The 13097-nt window shown below is 43.2% G+C and overlaps 2 protein-coding genes across 2 annotated transcripts in view; one reads left to right on the forward strand and one right to left on the reverse strand.

Moving 5' to 3' along the window:
- The window catches only part of LOC121314314 (dual specificity testis-specific protein kinase 2-like), a 190764-nt gene that overhangs the window by 114416 nt on the left and 63251 nt on the right, over nt 1-13097 (forward strand). The gene's annotated exons all lie outside the window — the stretch shown is intronic.
- ccdc166 (coiled-coil domain containing 166) lies at nt 1727-12311 on the reverse strand. Its single transcript, XM_041247996.1, has 8 exons — nt 12204-12311; nt 11221-11416; nt 8961-9014; nt 7754-7808; nt 5574-5718; nt 4362-4441; nt 3229-3405; nt 1727-2251 (listed from the first exon to the last, which is right to left on the reverse strand). Exons 2-8 carry the CDS (start codon nt 11334-11336, stop codon nt 2015-2017), a joined length of 864 nt encoding a protein of 287 aa, XP_041103930.1. The 5' UTR covers nt 11337-11416; nt 12204-12311; the 3' UTR covers nt 1727-2014.

Genomic DNA, 13097 nt, shown 5'->3' on the forward strand with positions numbered 1-13097 from the left:
TGGATATAAGAACATTTCCAAGGCATTGAATATCCCCCGGAACACAGTAAAGTCCATTATTAAGAAATGAAGAGAATATGGCACAACTGTGAATCTGTCTAGAACAGGCCGTCCTCAAAAACGGAGTATCCAGTTGAGAAGGGCACTAGTCAGGGAGGCCACCAAGAGACCTATGGCAACTCTAAAGGAGATACAGTCTTCCCCGGCTGAGCTGAGAGACACTGTGCATACAGTAACAATAGCCTGGGTGCTACACAAAACTGGCTTTATGGGAGAGTAGCAAAAAGAAAGCCATTGTTGGAAAAAATTCACATCAAATCTCGACTAGAGTTTGCCAGACTCAAAGATCAAGTGAAAGAAGATTCTATGGTTTGATGAGACCAAAATAGAGCTTTTTGGCCTCAACGCTAAGCTTTACGTTTGGCGCAAGCCTAACACCGCATATCATCCTGAGAACACCATCCCTACCGTGAAGCATGGTGGTGACAGCATCATGCTATGGGGATGCTACTCTGCATCAGGGCCTGGAAAGCTTGTGAAGATAGAGGGCAAAATGGATGCAGCAAAGTACAGAGAAATCCTGGAGGAAAACCTGCTGAAGTCTGCAAGAGACCTGGGACTTGGGAGAAGGTTCATCTTCCAGCAGGACAATGACCACAAACATACAGCCAAAGCCACACTGGAGTGGCTGAAAAACAAAAAAGTCAATGTCCTGGAGTGGGCCAGTCAAAGCCCGGACCTCAATCCAATTGAGAATATGTGGAAAGAGTTGAAAGTTGCTATTCACCAAAGATCCCCATCAAACTTGATGGAGCCTGAGTGATTTTGCAAAGAAGAATGGGCAAAAATTGTAGTATCCAGATGTGCAAAGCTGGTAGAGACTTATCCAAATAGACTCATGGCTGAAATTGCTGCCAAAGGTGCCTCTACCAAATATTGACTCAAGGGGGTGAATTCTTATGCAATCAATTATTTTCTGTTTTATATTTGTAATTTAGAACATTTTGTAGATTTTATTTCACTTTGACATTATGGACTTTTTTGTGTTGATCAGTGGCAAAAACTCCTAATTAAATCCATTCTGATTCCATGTTGTAACAAAATAAAATGTGGAAAAGTCCAAGGGGGGTGTATTCTTTTGAGAGCCACTGTATATATAATATTAGTTTTTTCTCATACACCTTAAGACTGTGGTGCTAAAAGTCAGTTTCTTCTTTTACACCCAGGAACTTGAGAGCAATGACAATGAGCTACTGACCTCTGGAGGACAAAGGCAAGCCCTGCAGGTGTCTGCTCTCGGCACCTGGCCACCAGGGTTCACTGCAGCGTGATGAGGAGAAGCAGTCCCTGATGATTTTGCCTCCCAGACCCACAGGAGTGCCAGAGCCAATGTGACGCTCCCTTTGGAATCCCCAGCAAAGAACAGCAACTCCGCACAGCCAGGACATGAGCCCATGCTGTATGACTCCCCCTGCACGTCATGCGGCTGCGTTTCTACCAGAGGAGCCACTCGGGGACCCTAAAGACCCTTCAATTTTACAAAAGATTTTCACTGATGTCGTGGTACTATATTCTTTCTGACAATCTTTTAATATTGTTTTTAATTGTTCTATTATTATTTTCAGTGAATACTATTCTCTCAATTCATTCTTCTTCAGCTCTCTGCTAGGATGTTTTCTTTATAAAACGTGGACATGACCAAACAGAAGGACTTTTACAATTGGACATGAAGGTATTTATTTAGAATACAGACAAATGCTTTCTACATTTCATAGAACAACATAAATACAGGACCCATTCACAGAGGTAAACCCCATGCAGACAGGATTATTATGCTGATCTCGTATTTTCTCAGATTCCCTCGGTGTTGGCTGGGATCCTGCTCGTTGGTTCAATGACAAACGATTTGACAAGAAGTCTTTCTCAGTGTCTTAATCAATTTGTGCTTGTTACCTCTGCAGGTCTGGCAGGAACATAATCTACTGGAGGTGGTGCCCGTGTGTGTGTGTGTGTGTCAGGTGTGTGTGCCTCCCCCTGGTGGTTGAGAGTGGAAGTGCCTCTGTGCACGCAGCCTCTTGAGGTCCTCCACGTACTGCCTCTCCCTCAGCAGCTGCTGCCTCTGCTCCTCCAGCTCCCCCTGGTGGATGTGCAGGACCTGGGTTTGATGGATCAGGTGCAGCAGCTCCTGCCGCAGAAGCCGATTCTCCACCTCGATACTGTGGGTGTGTTCCACTAGGCAGCGAGACGCCTCCTGGAGAGGAGAAAGGAGAGGAGAGCAGCAGCCTATCAAAACCTGGAGACAGTACAGGAGCTCAATGAACCTAAAGGATCCCATCTTTACACCGCCCGGGTAATCCACAAAATGAATTGGCATCTCAGCCACTCATCTAATTGGAAAGGCAAGGGCTAGACTCTAACCATACGGTTCAAAGATGAACGTTTTTACCAGTCCACTGAAGGACAAGCTCTGCACTGCAGAGGTAGGTACAGGTCTTATGCTGATGTCAGTATTATTAACTCAACTGCCGCTAAGACTAGATTCATTACAACTACGCATAAGAGCAAAGCAATGAAATGGTGCCATCCCCAAATTCAACTAAGCTTTCTCCCCTAACTTCATTGCACCATTTTTCCTCCAAAAGATAATAATTTATTATCTACTAACTACAAATAAATAACTCAGAAATGCTACATAAAGTATCTTACCTTTAATTATCTTGAGTACACTAGAATGCATGTCAGTGGAGGCACTGTGCCCTCTATGTGCAGATGTGATGCACTATTAGTACGGATCTGACCCCTATTGGTCACATAAGATTCACATCTCTTTAAGCACGCATGCAGACTAGCCTCCTTTTCACCTTGTTACACAAGCATCTCAAAACCCACCGAGTATGATTTATACTGGAACATTCAGACACTAAGGAGGAGGATGTAAACTACAGGTTACCCTTCTAAAAGTTTCCCACAGTAAACTCATTGCAAAATCTAATAAAGCACAATGAAAGAGACATGGTAAAGAATAACAATGCACAGTAAAGCATATTAAAAAAAAAAAAAAAGACATGGCAAACCAGTGTAAAAAAATGCAAATTGCAAAAATAGCGTTCAGAAATATCACAGTGAACTTTTTATAAGGGCTCTTCACACTGTCGGAGGTACAGGACCCTTGCACAATAGCACGTGTCTGCCTCTGCTCTGAGTGCAGAAGGAGGCTTGCAGGCTCACCCGGGAGGCTTCCACAGCCAGCGCCTGTACCCTCTGCCTGGACTGCTTCTCGTTGTGCACCTTCTCGTGCAGGAAATGTGCCTTGATGCTCTGCAGGCTCTCTGAGTGCTTGGCTCTCATCTCCATCACCTCCTTCTCCAGCTCCTTGATGTGGCTCATCTGCTCCTGTTGGAGGTGCTGTACACAGACAGAGAGAGAACAGAGAGAAGATGTGAGGCATCCCCAGATACACACATACTTAAGAGTGTTCAGGGTGAGGAATCGAGGGGCACACACACTCGGAGAAAGAATGTTCAGGGTGAGGAATTGAGGGGCACAGACACACACACTCAGAGAAAGAGAGGGTACACACAGAGAAAGAGGGTACAGGTTGAGGAATCAAAGGGCACACACACTCAGAGACAGAGGGTACAGGGTGTGGAATCGGGGGACACAGAGACACACACTTGGAGAAAGAGGGTACAGGGTGAGGAATCAAGGGGCACACACACTCAGAGACAGAGGGTACAGGGTGTGGAATTGGGGGACACAGAGACACACACACTTAGAGAAAGAGGGTACAGGGTGAGGAATCAAAGGGCACACACACTCAGAGACAGAGGGTACAGGGTGTGGAATCGGGGGACACAGAGACACACACTTGGAAAAAGAGGGTACAGGGTGAGGAATCAAGGGGCACACACACTCAGAGAAAGAGATTGTTCAGGGTGAGGAATTGAGGGATACAGACACACACTCGAAGAAAGAGAGGGCACAGGGCGAGGAATCGACGGGCACAGACACTCACAGAAAGAGAGGGTACAGGGTGAGGAATCAAGGGGCACCCACACACAAACACACACACAAACACTCTATTGGACTCCCAATAGATTTACTATTCTAAATTCCTGAGGTTCATGGGAATTCTTGTATGTTCAAATATATATTTAAACATTCTCTTGCACAGACTTTTTTGAGCACTACAAACAAGCCAATACACAACACACTTTGGCTTTGAAACTACAATAACAAAACATACAAATTGTAACAATGTCTTCATTCACAAAAGACATATTATACAAGCAGACAGATAGATAGTATTAATAATGTATTTCAGCTGTGTACGCTGATGCGGGAGGACAGGCATACAGTACCTTACACTCCCAGAGAGCCGCAATATCCTTATTTAACTTGGACAGCTCGCCCTCTTTTTCCAGCAGCTGGTTCTTCAGCTCTGAAAAGCAAACCACCAGGAGATTACTGATTTAATCGGCAGGCAGCGGGCTGCCCCTATGCCAGATGGTTCAGAAGCTTTCTGGGAATAACTGAGACACGCTCCAGCTGCAATTACCCTGTGAAGCAATGGCAAGGACCTCTGAAAATATCTCGTTTTGGCAAATTCCTGTTATCCAAAAACTCAGTCACTTTGAAAGTTTTGAATACTGTGTAAATTACTTAATCAATCAATCAATCCTTATTTAATATAGTGCCTTTCTCAATAAATTGACGCAAATTCTTTTACATGGACAGAGCAGTACATGGACAGCTATAAAAGCAGTAACAATAAGCAATAAAACACAGAGAATACAATAAAAGCAGCAAATACAATAAAACAGTCCAAACATTAGACAATAAAAGAAAGAAAAACACCATCATTTTAGGATAAATAAGACAGATTAAAAAATGTGTCTTTAGTCTGGTTTTAAAAGCTGCAACAGTTTGTGCTTCCTTTCCAGAACTAGGCAGATCAGTCCATAGTTTAGGGCCCTGCAGCTGAAGGCTCTGCCATTTGTATTCTTTAAAAACAAATAGGAATAGTAAGTAACCCAGCGTCTTTCTGTTGAAACCATGGCAGCAGCATTTGCACAAGCTGCAATCGGGATAAAACCCAGCTTGGAATACCACAAAACAGCGCATTCAGCACAATCAGTTCTAGATGTTACGAAAGCATGCATCACTCTCTCAGCATCTTGTAGCGAAAGAGAACATCTTATTTTAGCAATATTTCCAAGGTGAAAAAAAGACGCTTTAGTTACATTCCTAACATGAGGTTCGAATGAAAGATTTGGATCAAAGATTACACCCAAATTTCTAATTTCAGCCTTCAATGCAGAAGGGAAGCTGTCTTCTGAAGAAGCACATCGCTTTTTTTAAACACAACAACATTACCTCTGAGTTTAACATTAAAACATTTTTTGACATCCATTGCTTAATATCAGCAAAACATGTAGTCCACAGTATTTGCAAATGTGGAGTCATCCGGTTTCAGAGATAGATTTAGCTGAGTATCATCAGCACAGCAGTGAAAATGTACATCGCCCAATATCCCCTTTCTGAGCTATCCCATGGTGTATGCGCTCACCCACCGGTTTGCCTGTCATTGAACTCCGCTAGCAGCTCCTCTTTCTTCCTGTGGATGTCCTCCAGCTGCTTGTGGTTTTGGTCACTCAGTGTGATGATGGCGTTCTGACGCTTCTGGGTCCTCTTTGCCATGTATGCCATGTACTCTTGCTGGTGAGGCATGGGCATGGGTTTAGTGCAGGGCATGGGGTGTTAATGCAGGGCATGGGGTGTTAGTACAAGGTATGGAGTTAGTATAGGGTGTTAGTACAGGGTATGGGGTTAGTGCAGGGCATGGGGTGTTAATGCAGGGCATGGGGTGTTAGTACAAGGTATGGAGTTAGTATAGGGTGTTAGTACAGGGTATGGGGTTAGTGCAGGGCATGGGGTGTTAATGCAGGGCATGGGGTGTTAGTACAAGGTATGGAGTTAGTATAGGGTGTTAGTACAGGGTATGGGTTTAGTGCAGGGCATGGGGTGTTAGTGCAGGGCATGGGGTGTTAGTACAAGGTATGGAGTTAGTATAGGGTGTTAGTACAGGGTATGGGGTTAGTGCAGGGCATGGGGTGTTAGTACAAGATATGGAGTTAGTATAGGGTGTTAGTACAGGGTATGGGGTTAGTGCAGGGCATGGGGTGTTAATGCAGGGCATGGGGTGTTAGTACAAGGTATGGAGTTAGTATAGGGTGTTAGTACAGGGTATGGGGTTAGTGCAGGGCATGGGGTGTTAATGCAGGGCATGGGGTGTTAGTACAAGGTATGGAGTTAGTATAGGGTGTTAGTACAGGGTATGGGGTTAGTACAGGGTATGGGGTTAGTGCAGGGCATGGGGTGTTAATGCAGGGCATGGGGTGTTAGTACAAGGTATGGAGTTAGTATAGGGTGTTAGTACAGGGTATGGGGTTAGTGCAAGGCATGGGGTTAGTGCAGGGCATGGTGTGTATGGAATTAGTATAGGGTGTTAGGACAGGGAAAAGGGTGTTAGTATAGGACATGGGGTTAGTGCAGGGTATAGGGTGTTAGTAAAAGGTATAGGGTATTAGTACAGGGTATAGGGTTAGTACAGGGTATAGGGTGTTAGTACAGGGCATGGGGTGTCAGTACAGGGTACAGGATGTTAGTACAGGGTATGGGGTTAGTACAGGGTACAGGGTGTTAGTACAAGGTATGAGGTTAGTACAGGGTACAGGGTGTTAGTACAGGGTATGGGGTTAGTATAGGGCATGGGGTTAGTACAGGGTATAGGGTTTTAGTACAGGGCATAGGGTGTCAGTACAGGGTATAGGGTGTCAGTACAGGGTATAGGGTTTTAGTACAGGGCATAGTGTGTCAGTACAGGGTATAGGGTGTCAGTACAGGGTATAGGGTGTTAGTACAGGGTGTTAGTACAAGGTATGAGGTTAGTAAAGGATATAGGGTGTTAGTACAGGGTATAGGTGGTAGTACAGGGTATGGGGTTAGTACAGGGTATAGGGTTTTAGGACAGGGTATGGGGTTAGTACAGGGTATAGGGTTTTAGTACAGGGTATGGGGTGTTAGTACAGGGCATAGGGTGTTAGTACAGGGCATAGGGTTAGTACAGGGTGTTAGTACAAGGTATGAGGTTAGTACACGTTATAGGGTGTTAGTACAGGGTATGGGGTTAGTATAGGGTACAGTGTGTTAGTACAGGGTATAGGGTTTTAGTACAGGGTATGGGGTGTTAGTACAGGGCATAGGGTGTTAGTACAGGGTATGGGGTTAGTACAGGGTGTTAGTACAAGGTATGAGGTTAGTACACGTTATAGAGTGTTAGTACAGGGTATGGGGTTAGTATAAGGTACAGTGTGTTAGTACAGGGTATAGGGTTTTAGTACAAGGTATGGGGTGTTACTACAGGGTATAGGGTGTTAGTACAGGGTATGGGGTTAGTACAGGGTATAGGGTTAGTATAAGGTATAGGGTGTTAGTACAAGCTATGGGGTCAGTACAGGGTGGTCTAGATTCTGAAAGCTCTTTACTCCAAAAGGAAATCATAAGGAAAATGCATCAATCCAAAGTAAAGAAAAAAAGACCTATTACAATTCTAATTTAGGACTTCTTGGTAGCTCCAAATCTCACTTTAAAACATCATTATTTGGTGGGATTTTCTTTTCTGATAAAAAAAAAAGATAAACTATTTTGCAATTTTTTTTTAAAAAGCTCTGCTTCATGACCTCGTACTTACGCTCTCCATGCGGGTCTTGTGCGATTCCTGCTGCAGAAACTCATTTTCTTGACGCCTGAATTCATTAAAACTTAAGGATCAAGACAAAAAATAAATAAATAAAAACTGCAATGCCCACCAAACCCCACCGGACCACAATCTGAGAATCTGCAATGCCCACCAAACCCCACAGGACCACATTCCGAGAATCTGCAATGCCCACCAAACCCCACAGGACCACATTCCGAGAATCTGCAATGCCCACCAAACCCCACAGGACCACATTCCGAGAATCTGCAATGCCCACCAAACCCCACAGGACCACATTCCGAGAATCCGAGAATCTGCAATGCCCACCAAACCCCACAGGACCACAATCTGAGAATCTGCAATGCCCACCAAACCCCACAGGACCACATTCCGAGAATCTGCAATGCCCACCAAACCCCACAGGACAACATTCCGAGAATCAGCAATGCCCACCAAACCCCACCGGACCACAATCTGAGAATCCCCAAACAACACTTGAGTCTTAGTGCTCACGTACTTGCTCTTATTGAGAAGGAACCTTTATGTGAGGACTGATGTTTCTGGATGTGAGCATATATCTCTTCTCATCACTGTGGTTGTGAACCACGATGGTTAGCTGGTGACGTTACAATGAACTCTTTTACACAGGGTTCGACGTGAGCTAAGATAGGTGTAGCGAGATAGATAAGCTAGGTGTAGTGGGATAGATAAGCTAGGTGTAGTGAGATAGATAAGCTAGGTGTAGTGGGATAGATAAGCTAGGTGTAGGGGGATAGATAAGCTAGGTGTAGGGGGATAGATAAGCTAGGTGTAGCAGGATAGATAAGCTAGGTGTAGTGATAGATAAGCTAGGTGTAGCGGGATAGATAAGCTAGGTGTAGCGGGATAGATAAGCTAGGTGTAGTGGGATAGATAAGCTAGGTGTAGCGGGATAGATAAGCTAGGTGTAGTTTCTTTGAATCTGAACCGGTTCCAAAGCCGGGTGAAAAGGCCTGAGACCCTGTGTTCTGTAGCTAGTCAATATTCTCCACTCTTCTTTGAGATTTGTTTGCAGCTTAGCTCTACCGTGTTTATCCTGATAATAAAACGAGGGCTCCTTGGATGAGGGGGTGTGTGCTTCCTTTGTAGAGCTTGCCTGGCACATTATCTGCACTCAACAATGCTCTGCGTGTCCAGCATTTGTTGGTGCCAAGGATACAGCCTTTCCGCCTTCCTCTTCAGCTCGTTCAGACGATCTGTCAGCTGCTCGTACCTGCAACGTTCGGCAGAAAACACAGTGACGATATCAACATTGTTATATCTATTTATTCCATAGCTTCTCTACTGGAATGTCAGCTTTGTAGTATACCTTGTCTTCCCACTCTCTCTTTACCTGACTAACACAATGCAAACAGAGAGACATGTTATTGTAATGAAACCATCAAGGAACATACACATACTGTACCACCATGTGAATTACACTGAACAAAAATATAAACGCAACATGCAACAATTTCAAAGATTTTACTGAGTTACAGTTGATATAAGGAAATCAGTCAATTGAAATAAATTCATTAGGCCCTAATCTATGGATTTCACATGACTGGGAATACAGATATGGATCTGTTGGTCACAGGTACCTTAAAAAAAAAAAGGTAGGGGCGTGGATCAGAAAACCAGTCAGTATCTGGTGTGACCACCATTTGCCTTATGCAGCGCGACACATCTCCTTCGCATAGAGTTGATCAGACTGTTGATTGTGGCCTGTGGAATGTTGTCCCACTCCTCTTCAATGGCTGTGCGAAGTTGCTGGATATTGGCGGGAAGTGGAACACGCTGTCGTACACGTCGATCCAGAGCATCCCAAACATGCTCAATGGGTGACATGTATACAGGCCATGGAAGAACTGGGACATTTTCAGCTTCCAGGAATTGTGTACAGATCATTGTGAGATGGGGCCGTGCATTATCATGCTGAAACATGAGGTGATGGCAGCAGATGAATGGCATGACAATGGGCCTCAGGATCTCATCACGGTATCTCTGTGCATTCAAATTGCCATCGATAAAATGCAACTGTGTTCGTTGTCCGTAGCTTATGCCTGCCCATACCATAACCCCACTGCCACCATGGGGCACTCTGTTCACAACGTTGACATCAGCAAACTGCTTGCCCACACGACGCAATACACGCTGTCTGCCATCTGCCCGGTACAGTTGAAACTGGTATTCATCCATGAAGAACACACGTGCCAGTGGCCATCGAAGGTGAGCATTTACCCACTGAAGTCGGTTACGATGCCTAACTGCAGTCAGGTCAAGACCCTGGTGAGGATGACAAGCACGCAGATGAGCTTCCCTGAGACGGTTTCTGATAGTTTGTTCAGAAATTCTTCGGTTGTGCAAACCCACAGTTTCATCAGCTGTCCGAGTGGCTGGTCTCAGCCGATCCCGCAGGTGAAGAAGCCGGATGTGGAGGTCCTGGGCTGGTGTGGTTACACGTGGTCTGCGGTTGTGAGGCCGGTTGGACGTACTGCCAAATTCTCTAAAACGACGTTGGAGGCGGCTTATTGTGGAGAAATGAACATTCAATTCTCTGGCAACAGCTCTGGTGGGCATTCCTGCAGTCAGCATGCCAATTGCACGCTCCCTCAAAACTTGAGACATCTGTGGCATTGTGTTGTGTGACAAAACTGCACATTTTAGAGTGGCCTTTTATTGTCCCCAGCACAAGGTGCACCTGTGTAATGATCATGCTGTTTAATCAGCTTCTTGATATGCCACACCTGTCAGGTGGATGGATTATCTTGGCAAAGGAGAAATGCCCACTAACAGGGATGTAAACAAATGTGTGCACAAAATTTGAGAGAAATAAGCTTTTTGTGTGTATGGAAAATTTCTGGGATCTTTTATTTCAGCTCATGAAACATGGGACCAGCACTTTACATGTTGCGTTTCTATTTTTGTTCAGTGTATTTAAGACTGACATTTCCTTCTTATCTTACATTTTGGTAACTTTTTTGATAAAAAAAAACAAACATTTTATATTAACCTTTATAGAAATGTATCATGGTTCTTTAGGAATACTAAACGTTTTGACCTAGAAGTCTTATTCAGTGTTTCAATGACTGTGGTGTTTAACCATTCAAGAAAACACAAAGCACAGTAAAGTATGGTTTTAAGCACCATATGAAAAACATGCTGAACTGAAAAGAAAAAACAAAACACATTTAGTAAATTTCCTATGGAACTTGTGTGTGAAGCTTAACCCTATGAACTGTTTTCATAGCAATATTTAAATGCTATCAATGTCTTGGTGTGAGTTATAATGTTGTTCCAGATAGAGAACATACACAAGGTTAAATGTATCCTAGTTTATCAATTCACTGTTCCCTCTGTTGATAACAGAGTACCTTGCAGCAGTGGCTTATTGATGTGTGTAAGATTCACTGATCCTGACTATCACAGATTGCACCTACCTTCTCTGCAGCAGGGCCTCTCTGTCAATGGCATCCTGCGCACTCCCCACACACTCCGAGCGTTTTTCCTTCCCCGGACTCTTTGAGGTGGTGCCAGACTTCTTCTTCTTGGGCATTGCTTCTGTGAACTATGGCATGGAGGCAGGGGCTGACGTTGGGGGTGCTGTGGTGGTCAAGACATCAATACCTGGATAATCTGGAGGAAACAAGCACAATATTGTCTTAAACTATTGTTCTTTTGATATAAAAAATGTGAATCCTTTAATACTGGAAAGGAGAGAATTGTCCATCTTGCACAGAATGGAAACATCTAATGCTGTGTGTATTACAGCTGGAGTGTTTCTACCAGACAGATACAGGAACACTAATTGTACCTACTTCCTTAAAATGAACAACAAAAATAGAAAGATTATATATATTACTGTCGGATTACTACAGTGGCTTAAGAAAAACCACGTTGTAACATTTGTTATCATCCTGCTCCTATTATTATGCAATAATTATCACTGAAGGTATGGGCATGGGTTGTGGGTTTAGATTTATACACGTATGAGTTATATATTTGAGAATACGTATGTATTATAAGATTGTGTGTATGTTATGTATAAATATGTTAACTGCACTCCTTAATTCTTCAGCATGACTGTGTGCTGGGCTCTACCATTGAATTCTAAGCATAATTCTTCCAATTATAGTAATAGTAGAAGTAGCAGTCATAGTATCAGTAGTAGCAGCAGTGGTAGTATTCCGTTTTTTACAGATGCTCTAGGTCCACGTTTTGCTTTACCAGGCACAGATCACTGGAATTTAACTGGCAGTGCCTACCTGTGCTTCACCAAGCTTTACATTTGCTAAGCTACAAACGTTTGTCAGTGAATTTATACGCCCCAACCACAAAACCTCATAATTTGTTTCAACACATTCTTTTGACATCTACGTTCCAAAAATGACTGCAGTAAATATATTATCCACACAACACGTACCTCTCTTTATTGAATTATCGCTCTCCAGTTTACAAACTACTGCTCCACAAAGTCGCCTCGGTTACCATGGCACTTGAACAACAAATTATCTCACCAGGCGTCATCAACCAACGCCAGTCAGATCGCTCAGAGAGAAGAGATTATGTAACTGTGGCAACAATAATAACTTTCAACTGCTAAGCATCTAATAATACTGTGTAAAATTAAGCGATTTTATTAAAAAAAAACAAAAACAAAAAACCCCGAATACTTTAAAATAAATAGAAATATACCTGCAAGGTAAGAGTAACATATTTAGTTACTTTCATTGTAAGATTTCCTTAGCAGGTGTGCATTATTCCTGTGTATGTCTGAGGCTCGTAGAAGATTCGCAGTGAAGATCATTTTTAAAGTAAACGTGTTTAAGCAAGTCGGATCTGGAGAAGGCGTTGTATTAAACGGATCATGGTCGAGCTCCACTGACTTTATTTTTTTAAATCTGATTCATGCGCTGCGATAAATTTGCAGTATAATCATAAATCTCGAAAAACTACTCACTTCTAAATCTTTTGTAGTAATTTTGTATTACTTTAGTATAAGTACATGTTAATTTGGATTCATATGTTGGTTTTTTTCTGACTTTATGTGAACGAAAATATACAAATTTGCCCTTTTTCCCATTGGAAATAGTGATATTTTGAAGGCACCTTGTGAGAAAGTGTCAGAGCAGAGCAGGACCTTATATAATTGTAACAGGGCTACTTTTATGCACTGGTTCCTAGGCAACTAGATGCTTGTTTATGTTTTGTTACAAGTGCTTTGTTTCATGTGTCGTGTTTCTTTTCAATTGATTGATGTATTAGTGATTGATTGGATAATGTATTTGCTTTTATAAACTGCCTCTTTGTTTGAGAC

This window comes from Polyodon spathula, chromosome 1 (assembly GCF_017654505.1).
Source record: "Polyodon spathula isolate WHYD16114869_AA chromosome 1, ASM1765450v1, whole genome shotgun sequence".
Taxonomy (NCBI): domain Eukaryota; kingdom Metazoa; phylum Chordata; class Actinopteri; order Acipenseriformes; family Polyodontidae; genus Polyodon; species Polyodon spathula.